The sequence below is a fragment of the Larus michahellis genome, chromosome 9 (assembly GCF_964199755.1).
Source record: "Larus michahellis chromosome 9, bLarMic1.1, whole genome shotgun sequence".
NCBI lineage: Eukaryota > Metazoa > Chordata > Aves > Charadriiformes > Laridae > Larus > Larus michahellis.
This window is the reverse complement of record NC_133904.1, coordinates 22,322,440-22,337,683: the sequence shown is the minus strand read 5'-3', so window position 1 is coordinate 22,337,683 and position 15,244 is coordinate 22,322,440. Positions and strand designations below refer to the sequence as shown.

General features: G+C 56.3%; 2 protein-coding genes across 6 annotated transcripts in view; both read left to right on the top strand.

Annotated features, from left to right (window-relative positions):
• The window catches only part of TRIP4 (thyroid hormone receptor interactor 4), a 35,766-nt gene extending 34,455 nt beyond the window's left edge, over positions 1-1,311 (top strand). For 3 of the 4 annotated variants that reach the window (XM_074599716.1, XM_074599715.1, XM_074599717.1), the window contains exon 13: positions 426-640. In XM_074599716.1, the coding sequence (XP_074455817.1) occupies positions 426-493 (68 nt within the window). In that variant the 3' untranslated portion in view covers positions 494-640. Of the gene's footprint in view, positions 1-425; positions 641-1,199 lie in introns of those variants that run through there. The other variant, XR_012588936.1, reaches the window with a different exon arrangement.
• Positions 1,312-4,362: 3,051 nt separating this feature from the next.
• Positions 4,363-15,244, top strand: part of ZNF609 (zinc finger protein 609) — a 72,011-nt gene continuing 61,129 nt past the window's right edge. Inside the window, exon 1 of one of the 2 annotated variants that reach the window (XM_074599713.1) lies at positions 4,363-4,508. The gene's annotated coding sequence lies outside the window, so the exon portion shown is untranslated. The remainder of the gene's footprint in view (positions 4,509-15,244) is intronic. The other variant, XM_074599714.1, reaches the window with a different exon arrangement.

The following is a 15,244-nucleotide window of genomic DNA, read 5'->3' as shown; positions in this document are numbered from 1 at the left end:
CCACGCTGTGGAGAAACATGTCCCTGACACAGTGCTTGACAGTTCCCCTATCTCCTCCAAACGTGTTGACACGCATCCTGCGGGCGAGCGAAGGGATCGGTTTCCCCCTCGGTAGTGGCGGGTGAGTGCTGGATGTTAATTTACTCTCCTCCTCGCTGAATTTCCCCTGCTCCGGCATCTCTTTGCCGCGTCGGACACGCTTGCCCCTGGCTCCCCAGTGTCGCGCCTGCGGAGGGAAGCCACAGCGGCTGGAAACGCCTGGCTCCTCAAGCAGGATAATTGAATGTGACAGGAACACACTAACTAGGAGACCTCGCTGCCTCCAGCTGATTTGCATTGCAAATAGCTTTTAAAAATAAAGAATGATGAGGGTTTGTTGTGGGTTTGTTTGTTTTTTTTTTTTTTTTAAAATCCTCTCTTTACAGGGAAGCTGGATGCAAAGATCCATCAGGGAGCAAAGAAGGGGTTAATGAAGCAGAAAGCGATGGGCTGAGCCGGGGGAGCAGTTCCCACGCAGCAGAAGGGTGCCAGCATGGTCCTCGGCTCTGGAAAGCGGGTGCAAGACGGATCCCAGAGTGCTTTTAGGTATTGCTTTATCCATTGTATTCCAAAGGCATTAAAAGATACGTGTTTTCACTGACCTCTCGCCCAACAACTCTGTGCTTCCCGGGAAGTCACACACTGCGGACAAGGGTGGGTGGGAGATGGAGCTTGGTGGGATGGGACTCAACCAAGCCCTGGCATCTCCTGTGAGTGCCGGATCCCAGGACAGTGGCCATCCCGGCTCCATCCCTCTCAGCGGGCAGGAGGTAGTTCCATCCTCGCTTTGGCAGTGTCTCCCTCCCCAAAATGTGCCCCGAGCTGTTTTGGCTGGATGGGGTCAGCCACATCACAGGAGAAACAGGGAATGAGTAGGTGGCTCCCACCAGCCGGAGAGCCCAAGCCCTGTTGAGCGCATGCTCGGGGACGGAGGGGACTCTGGGTGAGAGGTGGGCTCGGCTCCTGCTCGGAGGCTTTCCGAGCTCCTGGCATTGCCGGGAAGTGCCCAGCTTACATCTCTCTCTCCTGATTTGTATCAAAGCAGCAGCCACCCCACAAAAGCTGTCCCCCCCTCCAGCAGCTGTGTGCACGAGTTAAAAACCCGCTCTGCCTTCTGAATGAGATTAATTTCTCCTTTTTCTTTAATCCTTCATATTCAGCATCTCCCCGCATTGCTGTGTCTGCTCATTCGGCAGTTGCGGTCGCTGGGCTGGGAGCCTTTCCTGCCACGTTGCTCCAGGCTCACCCTTGCCGTGGTTTAAGCGTTCCTGGTTCCCTGGAGCCTCTGAAGGGGACAGAGCAACCCCTGAGCGCTGCCATTGTCCCTCCTTCTCCACGGGGATGCGGTGGTGAGCGGAGCAGGGCTGCCGGCTCGGCTGCTTGGCGCAGTTACTGGTTGCAGGTCATCCCAGCCCTCCTCCTTGGCTCCTAGCCCATCAGAGAGGAGGAGGAGGAGGGTGCGAAGCCTTCGCCCCAGCTGCCTGCCTGCCCTGAAGCTCGGCAGGTGGACACTGCAGTGCTGGTGTTTGCCCTGGGAGTCTTCTTCTGGCTCCTCCTTCATGGGATCTTCGGGATGCTGGAGGTGGTGGATCTGGATTCAGCGCCCACCTGCGTCATTCCTCTCTTAGAAAACCCTCGCGGGTGTTTCAGCTCCGAGTTGCCTGGGCTTGGCACAGAGGTTGTGGTATGGGAGCTGCTGTTTGGCGTGGCAGAGGGAGATGGGCTTCTCCTGCTTCCTTCCTCCTATGACCTTCCTCCTCCTCCTTCCCCCTGTCCCCCAGCTTGTTTCTGTCCCTTGTGTCCCACCAGTATGGTCCCAGTCAGCTGTGCTGGGACTCCTGGTGTCTTCCCTGTACGTGTTTCTCTTCCTGTATCATGGATGTCCTCCTCTCTTGGGTGGATGTGCCTTGGGAGTGAGGAGAAACGTCCTCAGTGCCCATAGGAGTGGAGCTGGAGAGGGGCGGGGGGCTTGGGGTGGCATCCTGGGATCCTGGTGCCAGGGGGAGAAGGAGGCAGGAGAGGACTTGGCCTTGGTGGCTGGGTGGGAGAGGCAGGACATGGAGGTTGCTTTGCCCGAGCTGTTTGCGGCTCCCTGGAGCATCTCCTGGGAAGTGGAAGGGTTGACCCTCAAGCAGCTGGCCCCAAGGCAGTGCTTGTGGGAGGAAGGTGGGGGAGATGCCCTTCCTGGCTGAAGACAGGCACGTGGAGAAGGAGCCTCGGGTTACGTGGTGGACAGGGTCTTCCACAAAGCATCACTGATGTCTCTGTTGTCCTGCCCGGCGCTGCGCCTCATGGGCATGGCCTGGGATGAGCGGGATGAGGCACCCAGGGAGGATGTGGTCAGCACCCACGGGTTGCGCCCACGCTGGGCTCCGCATCCCGCATCCCCGGGCTTTCCAGCTCCTGCTCCTTATTCCGGGAACACAGCACTGTGTGACAAAGTGGGACAAGGGGACTGCGAGGCTCATGTCCTGCCCCTCACATCTAATGCCCCTCAAAAATCTCCGTCTCAGGGCAGTGCTTCTGGGATGGGTCGCCCACCCCGTACCTAAGCCAGGCTTTGAATATGAGCCCCCGATTTGGCTCCATATTAAGCCAGATCCGTCTCCTGTGTCCACCTCTGTGAGAGCAGCAGCTGCTCTTTGTCACCTCCCTGTCCTCACAGCTCACACCTGCACGTCACCTGAAGGTTTCATCCACGAGGATTTCACGTTCTCCATTGATCCCCGCGGGGCTGGTGGCTCTGGTGCTGGGATCCAGTAGCCCCGGGTGGGCTGGGTGACAGGCACCACTCATGGTCACAGCAAAGCACACCATGGCAGGGAGGCCAAGGTCACGTCTAACGAAGCCATATTGCCCAGCAGTGATTTGTACTTTCCTTCTGTGTTGATGACGTCATTTATGGTTTTGCCGGGGAACGAGCAGGCTGATGCACTGACCCATCCCTGGTTTGTTCTGCATTCCTGGCAGAAACTGGTTTTCCCATCTTTGGGAGCATCGTTCCTGGTCCGGGATGTGCTGAAAATCAGCACTGAATGCCCACAATACCTTTTACCCAATCCTTTAAAAAATTTCAGTAAAAACTGACCTGAATTTGTTAATGTAGGTCGTATTGTGTCCCACCAGTGTTGGGTTTGGGCTGTGTTAGGACAGTTTCTCCTTTTCACCATAAGGAAGAGTTTCTCCTCTTCATCTCATTCGGGATAAATGAACGTTGTTCTCATCCCTCTTTTCCGACCTGCCCCAGCCCCAAACCCCACAGAAAGGGGGTGATGGCACCCAAACCCCAGCCCCTTATGGTGTCCCACCTCCTTCACCAGGGGTTTGGGTCTGGCATCGTCCTCGTTTGGGGGCGAAAGCATCAGAAGAAGTCGCTGTCTCCTTCCATGTCCCCCTGAACCCATGCTGGAGGAGGAGACCCACCATGCCCGGGGATGGTGGCACCTCTCCGGGCTGGGGGGATGGAGGTGATGGTCCCACTCATCCCCTTGGCTGCAGGACCATGTCCTGGCTCCCTCCTCGATGCTGCCGGGGTGCTGCCTTGGATGGTGCGCCCCGTCCTCCATGGCCACTACTTGCCTCACGCGGGGCTCATTTTGGGGTGTGCTGGAGCCGGGATTGGGACAACCCCACTGAGAGGAGCTGAAATTCCCTCATCGGCTATTGCGGGGATGGCACCGGGGCTCTGGGGCCAGGAGCAGAAGGTCTGGGGGACATACCACCTCCTTGGGGACATCAGGGCTGGGGACCCGGGGGCATTATGCCGGCTCAGTGACCCGAACCAGTGGCTGGTGTTGATGCCGGCGCCCCCAGAAGCCCAGCCGAGCAGGGGGGTCTCAAACGACACCCCACAGCGTGTAAAACACCCCCAAAAATGTGTGTGTGTGTGTGTGTCCCGTTCCTTTCCCAGGTGACACCGCGGCGGCTCCGGCAACAGACTCCGCTCCGGGCTTTGCCCCTGCGCCCCGGATCCCGATCCGCTCTCCGCGTTTTCCGGCCGCGGCTGCCGGGCCCTGGCGCCCGCTTTGTGCGTCCTCCCTCACTCCCTCCCTCCCGCTCCGCGCTCCACCCGCCGGGTTTCGCGTCGCGCCCGCGCCACCCCGCTCCGCCTGCCGGGCGGGTTCCGGCTCCGGGCTGCCGCCGCCGCCGGGCCGAGCCGAGCGCAGCCGAGTCGAACCGAGCGGGGCCGAGCTGGGCCGACGGGAGACGAGTCGAACCGAGCGGGGCCGAGGGGAGCCGAGCGGGGCCGAACGCCGTGCCCGAACGCCGTGCCCGCCCCGCCCCGTCCCGCCCCGCCCCGCCCGGCGGACACCGGCGCGGCCTGCGCGGCGCGGCGCGGCGCGGACCACAGGCGCGGGCGGCATGGCGGCCCCGGCGGCCGGCCCTTAGCTGCCGGCGGAGGAGCGGCGGAGCGGCCAGGCGACCCCATGGAGGAGACTTAGGGCCGCCCGGGACGGGAGCGGAGCCGGGTGAGTGGCGGGCCTGGCCCGGCGGGGTGTGTGTGTGGGGTTTTGTGTGTGTGTGTGTGTGTGTGTGTGTGTGTGTGTGGGGAGGGGGGGTTAGGGACCCCCGCGGCCGTTGGGCCTGGCCCCGGCTCCCCCGGCGGTCGTTGGGCCGGGGTCGTTGTTCTCCCCCGCGGCCGTTGCGGCCCGTCCTCCCCCACGGTGAGCGTTGGGGCTTTCCTCCGCGGCCGTTGGTGCCGGGACACCCCCCCTCCCAACCTCTTCCCCGCCGGTATAGGTCCCCTCCGTGTCCGGGCGCCGCCGCCGAGCTCCGGGGACGCCCCCCGTGACCGTTGGGACGGGTGTGTGCCCCCCTCTCCCCCCGTGACCGTTGGGTATGGCTCCCCCTGGCTGTTTGGGTCGGTCCGCCCCCCTCTACCCCCCCCCCCCGCCCCGGGGTGCGGGATCACCCCCCGGCCACCGCGGGGGTCACCTTCTCCGCGGGGGGGGACACCCACCGGGCGGTTGGGCCCGAGGGTCCCTGTCCCCCCCGCGTCGGCGTGCGTGGGGCGCGGACCCCCCGCTGCAGGGGGGTTTGGGGGCTCGGCCCCCCGCGCGTCCCACCGCCGCGGTGCGGGGGGGGGATCCCCTGTATGTGGGGTCACCGGCGGGGCAGGTTTTGGGGTGAGGGTCGGGGCTGGGGCGGGGGGAACGCGGTGGGTCCGGGGTGGTGGCAGGACGCGGTCCCCGAGGGGGCGGCTGTGTCCCTGCGCGGGGGGGGGGTGGCGGCGGGGGGTGTCCCCCTCTCCATGCAGGGAGGGTTTGGGGACCGTGGCGTGACGGTGGCCCGCCGCCCCGCTCCTGGGGGTGACACGGCGGGTGACAACGTGGCCGGGCTGCGGGTGGGACGAGGGGCAGGACACGGCCCTGGTGTCCACGGGGAAGGTCACTGGCTCGGGTCTGCTCCGCCGGCCGCCGCTCCCTCCGCCGCACAACAAACCGCTTTTTTTTCCCCCCCTTTCCGGGAAGGCCCGTTCCCTTGGCGGAGGTGTCGGACACAAGACATTTTTCGTGGCTCACACCGAAGAGCTGACGGGCCCTTTTTGCCCCCTCTCCCCTTCCAGAAGAATTAAGGATGCCGCCGGCATCGGGGCTGGCTTTGGGGCTGCGGCGTGCGCAGGGGCGGCACGGGCGCTCGCCGCCTTCCTCGCATGGACATCCTCAGGAAAACCTATTTCCATGCTTTGTGCGATGACTCCGGCATCGGATTATGCTGCACATTTCTAGCTCTTTGTTGGCAGTACCCGACCGCACATGCACGGCACTCGAAATATCCAGTCAGCTTATTTTATTGATTAGCTCTTGACCAGAAATAATTTATAATTTATTATTTTGAAGTCGTTTCGGTCTGGAAACAAAAATCCTTGCCCTTTTGTGCCGTGGTTCCTCCAGCAGCGTTTTCCCCGCTCCCCGCGGGGGTAGAGCTCGCCAAGGAAGGCGGACGTGCGCGGCACCGTGAGTGCGGCCGTCTCGGTGGTGCAAAAGGACAAGGATTTAATGTTTCACCTAAACTGGCCCCGCGTTTGGGACAAGGGCTGCGAGCCAGTCAGAGCCACCAGAGGAAATTAATTATCAAGCAAGTTGTAATGACCTGTAATTGAGTATGGCCAGGATGCGGGGATTTTTTTTTTTTAATTCCTTTTTCTCCAGCTGGGTGCTTGGACTTGGTTTTGAGCGGAGGGTCTGTGTGTTTTGTGAGTCGCCATTAGGCTGCTCGTTAGCCGGAGGGGCTGGTGCCTGCACGTATGCGCGCGTAGGTGTCTCTTAATACACGTGTTATCCTCTCACGACGTCTTCTGCGCGTGCCGAAAATGGTGGTTTTTTTTGAGGGCTGCTGAAAATAAGGGCCATTTGTCCACCTGTAGCCCTGTGCTGCGGGCTGGGTGGCAGCCGCAGATCATCTCGCTCCTTCTCTGCGGTTGTGAGGTGGCAAAGTCCTCTCGTGCCCGCTGCATCCGGCTTGTCCGACCTCTGCTTCTGCTGCCTCCAAAGCTTTGCCCTTTAAATCATTAGGCTGGCTGAAAACACGCCTTTTTCGGGAAGAAAGGGCTTGCGAAGTCTAAAGGCGGTTGAGGGGTTCTCACGCTGTGTTGGAGCTGCCTAACAGCTTCTGTATCTTTATTATGTATGAACAAGGAGGAAGGGCCAGAGTTTGCTCCATCTGGTTTAGTCTCTTTGAGAAGCGGGACGCCTTGAATCGAAATTTGCCTCCACATTATATTTACGTTATCTTTTCAATTTTAACTGCATAAATTAAAGAAAACAGAAGCTGTCTCGTCTTTCTAGCGCTTCCATAAGGGCGTCCCTACCAAAACAAAGTCGATGTCTGCGAGTCATGTCCACACCGTGGCAGAGGTTGGAGACCCACGACTGGGATCGCGCTCCCGGGGCTCAGCCGCAAAGGAAAGGCAGCTGGGGACCGACGCTGTGATTTACTCAGTGTTTCCTGGGTGCGCGCTGCCTAAAAAGGGATCTTGCTCCGCCTGCTCGTGGAGGGAAGAGGAAGAGCTGGGCCCTGTCGCGTTGCTCTCGACCTTGGCCGGGCTGGGAGTGGGGATGTACCTCGCTCGCGGCAGGGCTCCCATCGGGATTAGGGCCTCTGGGTGCTGATGCAATACTAGTCCCAGATGTAATGCAATAAGCTTCTTTGTCCCCTTTATCCGGAGTATTATATAAATAAGATGGTATTTATGGTCCCAGGTATGCCGTTTCGGGGATGTGTGATGGCGTGTGCGTGCAGCTGTGCCCTCTGAGTGCTGACACTCCTGCTTCTGGCCAGCTTCCCCGGCTGGAGGCAGGCACATCACAGATGCTTGCTCCCTACCGAGAGCAGGTGAGGCCGCAGGTGACCTTGCCAGGGGCTGGTGACAGTTTAACTGGGCTCGGTTGCTTGTACACAGTGAACGCAGCGAGCGGATTGCCTTTGGGTAGTCCGCAGGAGATGGCGTGGTTTCCCACCGAGTTCAAGGTGAGGTCTGTGTTTATGTTTGCAGGCTTGCTGTGGAACGTGGACTGATGTTTCCACAACCTCTGGGTCGCGAGAGTCGTGGGTCCGTTCCCAAACCTGCCCCATATTTCTTCGCAGCTGATGGTGGGTTGTGGAGAGATTTTTTGAGAAGCACCAAAGTCCTCAAAGCACCTGGAGATAGCCTGGGCCATCTGCAGTTCTCCTGTGACGCCTCTTCTGATGGTTCATAGGCACAGGTCAAACGTGTGTGGGCTCTCTGGGGATGGGGAGAGCTGGTCCCTTCCCCATGGAGCTTGCCTGCTTGTTCGGGAGAGTCATAATTTGGATGCTTGTGCTGTGGTGGTGGTGGCCAGAGGGAGGATGACACCATTGTACAAGGGTGCCTGACTCCGGCAGGGTTTTGGGGATGTGAGGTATGTTGAGGAGCTCATCCGGGTGTGAAGGGTCTTCTGTAGGATCAAGCGTAGGTAGATGAGCTGGCGCGGAGCTGGGACCTCATCGGTGGCCCTGTGTAGCTACTTAACCCAAGCTTTGGCCACCCTGTCAGCGGCTGGTCTGCTCCACGTTCCTGTGCTGGGTTGGCTCAGAGGAGGAAAGGGTGATGCTTGGTTTGGACGAAGGGCAGGAAAAAAGATCCCACTGGGACGTGGCTTCTTTTGCCACGCGATTGCATCGAAAATGTGCTTTCCTGATAACGAGGATTAGTGCATTGTGGTGCGACGCGGTTTCAGAGGAAGGAGTAAGGCTTTGCTCCAACGGTCCTGCGGTAAAGAAATTAGGGAATGTCGGTCTGACTGAGAAACTTGCTCTGTGGCTCTAATTTTTTAAAATTTATATAATTTCTTGAAAGGAAACACCTATTTAACTTCTGGGTTTTGGTGAAAAAAAAAAAGATATCAGTTTTTGAATGAAACCAAGAGGTTGTTTTGCTGTTGCTGCAGCTGAGTGTCCTTCGTGTGCACAAAAATTCTTGACGTAGCCACCTAAGCGTCAGCTCGGATGTGCTGTGCCTGTAGAGAGAGGGTGTAAAAGGATGCGAGTACTTTTTTGTGGAAGAATTAAGGATAATTTCAGGAGAATCTTGGTATTTTGTATTCAAACATTAAATGCTCAACTTCTACAATTCATTTCCTTGTTTATGGGGTAAGAAAAGGAAGAAAAAGGAAAAATACTGTTGTCCCTTTATGCTGCTCTTTCCTCGAGCACATTGAGGGCACAGAAAGGTTTTGCGGCGTCGGATTTTCCCTCTGAGCTGTTCCTGGGCCAGCTCGGCGGCTCTTGGAGGGCAGATGGATGGTATCTTTGCACAGTGCTACGTCACGTGTGACGTCTGGTCTCTTTGCGTGGCTGCGCCGATTTATTGATAACAAAACAAGGCAGTTTGAGAATGATTTTAATAAATTTGCCGAGCCTGTTTGTGGTTTTAATTAAATGGAGCGTTCCTGGCTCGTCCAAAGGTTTGGCTGGGAGTTATCCCGGTGCTTCTCCAAGGGGAGAGAGAAAGGGCGGCTCCGGAGGAGTCTGCTCTGCAGCTTTTAAAGGAGTGAAAATGAGGTGTGTAATGGCTTAGCTAATGTTAACCGCCATGAATTCGATTGAGGAGGTAGAGACTTACAAATCTCCAGGAGAATTACTGCTCCCTCCCCAAGGATAGAGTAGATGATGCTATGGTGAAGCTGCTTGTTTTGAAGATTCCCTGTTAGTTTTTGGGGGGTTTCGTGTCGTTTCCCTCTGTACCTGTCGCCACAAGTAATTAAAAGTGAACTACGACTACCAAAGTAAGCCAAATACACTTTGATGCATGCTTCTTGCTGTTTTTTATTGTATTCCTTTACATGCTGGGTAATTCGCAAAATTCGGCAATTTGCAATGGGTCATTAGCGTGAATTAGCAACTTTCTGATGTATATCATAGCTTTGCAAATGTGCTTTATTAATCTGTGAAATACACCTATTTATTATCCCTCCCAGGGAAAAAAAAAAAAGAAAAAGAAGGGATTTCTTGGCGTGGTGCTTGCTGTGCTTGTATTTGTCTTCGTCTGCGTACGCCTTCCCTCCTCCTTTACTTCCCAGTCTGGTTGGTTTTTCCCAAAGTGTTCCCAGGCTGATGGTTTGACAGCAAGAGAGATTACAGCCGCACGGCCAGTCCTGTGCTGCAAATGGCGCCTTAGCTCGTGTAGCCAAGGTGCCCTAATTGGTTATTGAATGGAGGGAATTAAAGGCATTAACAGGTGAAGTGTTGCCTCCTTCGTTTTTGGAGCAGCAGAGAGATGTTTGTCCTCTTCGGAAGCCTGGGCAACGGCCAAGGCTGCCTGCCTGCGCTTCTCCTGAAAGGAAAAATAAAGCCCAGAAGCTGTCCCTTCCCTGGGAGCAACCTGGGAGCGAGGAAGCCAGCATCTGTCCATCCTCTCCAAACTGCGCTGCTGCGTCCCCACTCCTGTCGAGGCAGGGCTGTGCCCGGGAGCCGCCGCTCAACCGGGTATCTCTCCGCTGGTGTCCCTCCGGCACTCTTCCTTGGGACAGAGGAGACAGAAATGAGATGTCAACTTCGGCACGGATCCCTCCCTGTCTCTGCCAGCGCAGCCGGTGGTTTTTCCTGCGGTACCTCCGTGGAGGGTGATCCTTGTTGGAAACCCGTGTGGCTGCAGCCGTGAGAGCCCCAGCTTGGGACAGGGACCACCATGGGGCTGGAGGACAGCAGGCATACCGGCGTGCCGGGAGCGAGGCGAGGAGCCTCACCACCTCCAAAGCCTATAAGGGAAGGGTACAAATGGCCGGTTCGGAGGCGCCCGCTCTGCTCCCACCAATGCCCAGGAGCTCGAGCTGCCTTTCTGCAACCCTGCCGATGGCGTTGGGCGAGCAAGGGAAAAAGGGCGAGCTCCTTTTTATCCGGCACTTACTCCAGCAGTTATTTATGCCCGTTGGTTGTCTTTAGTGTTCGCCAGCTCTTCTTTCTTCCCATCTCCGTGACTGATGCTTCAGGGATCTTTCCTGGTCACATCCATCTTGCTGTTTCCTCTCGCCGCCGACTTTCTCAGGCTGCTGGCAATCTTCCAGCCTGCGCGGAGCTTTATCTGAAATTTGTAAGCCTTTTTAGTTATTTTTACATGCTCTCTACCCCCTTCTAGGTTGTGTGTGAGGACAGGCCACCGGATCAGATATCTTTAAGCCTCTCGTAAATCAGTTCACTTCTGTGTTGGGGTTAGCAAGGGTGTAACGAGACCGGTTTTAAATCTGCACGGCTGCTCCGCTTTCCTGGTGGAAACCAGCTCTCTGCTGGAGGGACAGTCAACCCCCAGGTTTGTCCCTATGGGAAGCATCACATTGCAGAGCTTGGTGCCAAATTAATTTGCTCAGATGTCCCGTTTTGAGTGTTTAATGTTATTTTTGGCAACAGCCAGCGGCAGCATGGCTGGCTGGGTTCATCAAGACTGGGTGTTGCGGTGGCAGGAGAGCGGCCGGGCCGTGGCCGGTGCTGCTGGCAGTGCCTCCCGATGAGCCGTAGCGTGCCGGCTTGTCTAGCTTAGACTCATCCGAAGCGCTTCCGAGTTAATCCTGGCTGGCTATTGCTCACAGGGTTGCTTTTTGCCTTTGCCACCGTGTAGCTGCCAGTGGTCGGTGTGTCAGTCTTGGGCAGCCAAACCTGGCGGTGATGCCTCTCCGCTCCTGCCAGCCATGTACTGGTGACGCCGTGACACCTGCAGTCACACAAGGTGGCACGTGGGGATGGCAGGGCGAGCAGGGCATGCAGGTTTCGGGCGAAGATGGGGTGGTGATTCTACTTACTGTTAAACCATCGCGTGCAGGTCTGGGCACGGCAGTTACTTGGTGGTGTCTTCCAGCGTGCAGGCACAGCGGCGAGGGGTAAATCCCAGTTCGGTGTGCCTAGTTCGGGACAGGTCTGAGAGCTGAGCTTGCAGGAAGGAAACCGGCTCTGTTGTTTTACCCACTGAATGCTTTTTCTCCCATGCATGTGGGTTTTTCAGTTCCTCTTTCCCAGTACAGCCGAATGTTAAGAGCGCTGGGCACCAGTTTATGTTTATGGATGTGGATCTGAGTGCTGGGGCTGGATCTCAGCCGGATCTCAGCTGGGGCTGCTGAGAAAGCTCTGGGGCATTTTCAGCTGTCAGGGATTTTGAAGTCTGCAAGGTCGTGCTTGCTGGAAGAGGTCTAGCCTGGTGTTTTCGGATGAGCCGGCTACAGCCAGCCAGTGTCCAGAGGAACAGCCAAGCCTGAGCCTCACTGCTACCTGCTCATCTCAGTAGAAGGTGATGAACTACCCGCTCATCTCCGCAGCAAGAGGCTTGCGAAGGGGACGTGCCTCACACAGGAAGCTGCCATGAGAGTCATAACGAAGCGCTGGCACGGCTCTCGTCTGCCATAGCTGTGCTTGTTGCTGCCCTAGCCCATGCTGCTGCTTTATCCCACTGCTGTGACCCATCCTTCAAACCTGGCTCCTGCCCAGCAGGAGATCCGTCAGCTCTCTGTAGGAGCTCTGTGCATGTGGGCAAGTTGCTGGACTTAAAGGGTGGCTACAAAGAGGACAGAGGCTCTGTCTTCACAAGGAGCCATATGGAGAAGTCAAGGGGCACCAGATATAAGATGCACCAGGAGAGAGGTTTCATCTCAACATAAGAAAGAAATTTTTTACAGTGAGAACAATCACTCACTGGAAGAACCTCCTCAGGGACATGGTAGAGTTCCCATCGCTAGAGGTGTTCAAGATGCGAGTGGACAGAGTGGTAGATAATCTCGTCTGGGTTCCCTTTCCCAATGAAGGTTGGAGCAGGTGACCTTTCAAGGTCCCTTCTAACCTGGGCTGCTCTACAGTTCTGTGACCTGAGTCGTGTTGACACATATGTTCCAGCTTCTGTGTAACGATGGTGCTTCCTCAGCTTCCTACTGGAGAAGTGACTCCAGCAGTGCGATTCAGCGGAGAGCAGGCGGGCATACCGAGAGGGTGATGTTTGCCTGCTGTCCTTTACAGGAAGGAAATGAAGTGGTATTTGGTACCTTTGTGTAGGTTTCTAGGTATTGATGTGCCTCCTGCTTGAGCTGAGGACCACGCATTTGAGTGATGTTTCTCGCGACATTAGTTTTCTTGAAATATGAAGCTCTGAACTTCCCTGGGTGTTGGCGGAGGAAATCTGAGTTGCGTTTTGTTCAGTACAGAAGTGCCAGGGTTGAGAGACATCAAAATCAAATAATTGTACATCTGAAGAACCGTGGGCTCTCGAGGCATGAACAAAGGCAAAATTAGGACTTTTGTGATGACACTTCAAGAGTGATGGGAGGATTAAAGAGGAACTTGTTCCAGTTTTCCCTGTTTTGTGATATAAAGGAAGGCCTGAAACGTTTCTTCCTTTTCATTTTCCCCCTTTTTTTTGAGCCTCGTGTATTGGTGACCTGTTTGGCTTGTTGGGAGTTGAGGGAAATGAGGGTGTCTGCCCAGGGTGGCTTAGTTATCAAGCCGTGTTCAAGAATATTGGGTTTTTCAGCCTAGATTGAGCGTTTCCTCAGTGCCTGTTTGGGGTTGGGGTTAAAGAAGTGTCAGTAAGAAGCAAATGCTGAATTTTAGCAAATCTGGTAAAGTGTTTTCTTCAAACACAGCTGGGTTGAGATCTGGCATCTTGAATCTACAATTTTGGTGGGCTGCTTTGTGTGCCCTAGTCTGGTTGAACGTTGCTGTAAAGGTCATGTTTTAAGGTCATGAGCAGATGGGGGTGGATGTGAGGTTGAGTTTTGGTCTGAGCTGCGTCTTTCTGACCAATGATGAACGTGAAGTTGACGCTCCAGTGTGTATTTGGTAGCAGGTGGGTGTTGTGGCTGATAAATCTCCTGAGCTTTGCTCCAGATAGAGTTAGTGTGTGGCCACCCCTATGCTGAAGAGGTCTTTGCTGACCTCTCCCATCTTCCTCTGTCTCCAGCTTCTTCCGGTGACCCCGTCCGTCCTGCTTTTGTAATGCCTGGACTGAAATATTTCAGGCTTTTCTCAAGAATGCCAACAAATGACTCATGACTTGAGCGCTGCCCTGTGTCAGGTTCATCTCCAGTGTCAAGGCTCAGCCTACGGAAACTTGGAGTCCCGGCGTAAGTTTCTCGACATCTCTCCAGGCGCTCTAGTTGCAGTGCATGCTGGAAGATGTAGTCTTGGTGGGGTGCACCTCCATATTAAAAAAAGAAGGGTGGCTCCATTTTATTCAAATTGGGTTCAGCCTTCTCCCTCCTGGCAGCTCGCCCGCGCCGTCCCGCTCGGCCCTGAGAGCCACCGAAGTTCTCCCGGCGCCTTGTGCGAGCGAGGAGGCGGGAGCGCAGCTCCTCCATTCAAAATCTTGCTTAATTCCACATTGAACAGCTTGTTTTGAAGCCCTGCGCTTCGGTGTGTTTTGCAACAGCTCGGACTCCCGCCGGGCGAAGGCGATGGAGGGATCCTGCCCCCGTTGGGTGGCAGTTCTGGAGGGTGTCATGGTAAATCCTCCTTTGTCTGCTACAGCTTGACTGATGTATGGGGGAGAGCAAACCCTCCTCCCCTGCGTGATTTCTTGAGCTGAAAGCAGCAAGTGAGTGAGGAAGCTCCTTTGTGCAGATTTCTCCGTCTCCTCTTGTGCGTGCCAGCTGGCTCATGTTCAACATTTCTCTTTTTTTCTCTCTCTTTTTTTTTCCTTTTTTTTTCTTTTTTTTCTTCTCCCCCATCTCTAGAGAAGAGGGGGCGGGGAGAGAGGGGGAACATCTTAAAAAGAAATCTGCAGAAAAGACATGGGAGTTACTTAACAAAAATCCAACCCAAACAAGCCCAGCTGGGGGATTACAAACGCGGTGGTAGGAGCCGAACGGGGAGCGAGCATGGCAGCTCGGGAAAGGGAAGCGCATTTCCCCCCCCTCTCCCCGCCATGGCCCTGAGTTTCTTTAGTCGTAAAAGGAAACAAAAAGGGATCTTGTGCGGAGGCAGCGTATGGGGAGAGCTGCCGGCTGCCTGCCAGCGGCGGGAGGAAGGGCCTCGGCACCATGGCCCCTTGGTGGAGCGGGGCCGGGGGCTCCCGGCGAGCCCTCCAGCGTCTTGGCGAGCAGAGGTAGGGGGGCGGCAGCATCATGGATGCTCTCCCCCAGCTGCTGGCATTGCCTTTGCCTCCTCCTGGGAAGGAGTGGAGGGGTCTGTTTGCTTTTCCTGGTCAGGACCAGCATCTCGCCAAAACCCTCCGCTCCCTGCCTTGTGCCCCGCTGGAGGAAACGCTGCGTCCTGGAGAATTTTTTCTGTTCCACCCCCCCCCCCCCCCCCACTTCCTCCGTCATCTTTGCCGCTCCTTCTTGCGGGCATTCCTGAAAGTTAATCAGGGTGAAAATTGCAGTCGGTCATGTCTGGAAGCCACCAGAGGCTGATCCCGGAGCGCTGCAGGCTGGAGCACATGGGTATGAGACAGTCTCCCTACGTGTGGGCTGGGTGTTGCCAGGAGAAGAGCTTTCTCCTGCGTCTCGCCGCCCTTGGGCGCTCAATCCTGCCCCGCTTTGGTTTCTTGGCCTCCGGTAACCAGTAGAGAAAGCGGGAGTGGCGCGGGCTCGGCGGGTTTGCTGCCCAGCATCCTGCGTGTGTTTTAAGCACAAAGAGCCGGGGGCTCCTGCGGTTTCCTTGCTCCCTTTTTGAAGGCGAGCTATTTTGTTTGAGTAGCTTTTCTCTAGGTGTGTTTGCAGCTCCGAAAGTGAACTTTCAGGTTTGTCTCTTAATATGGTTGGCTCCGTCC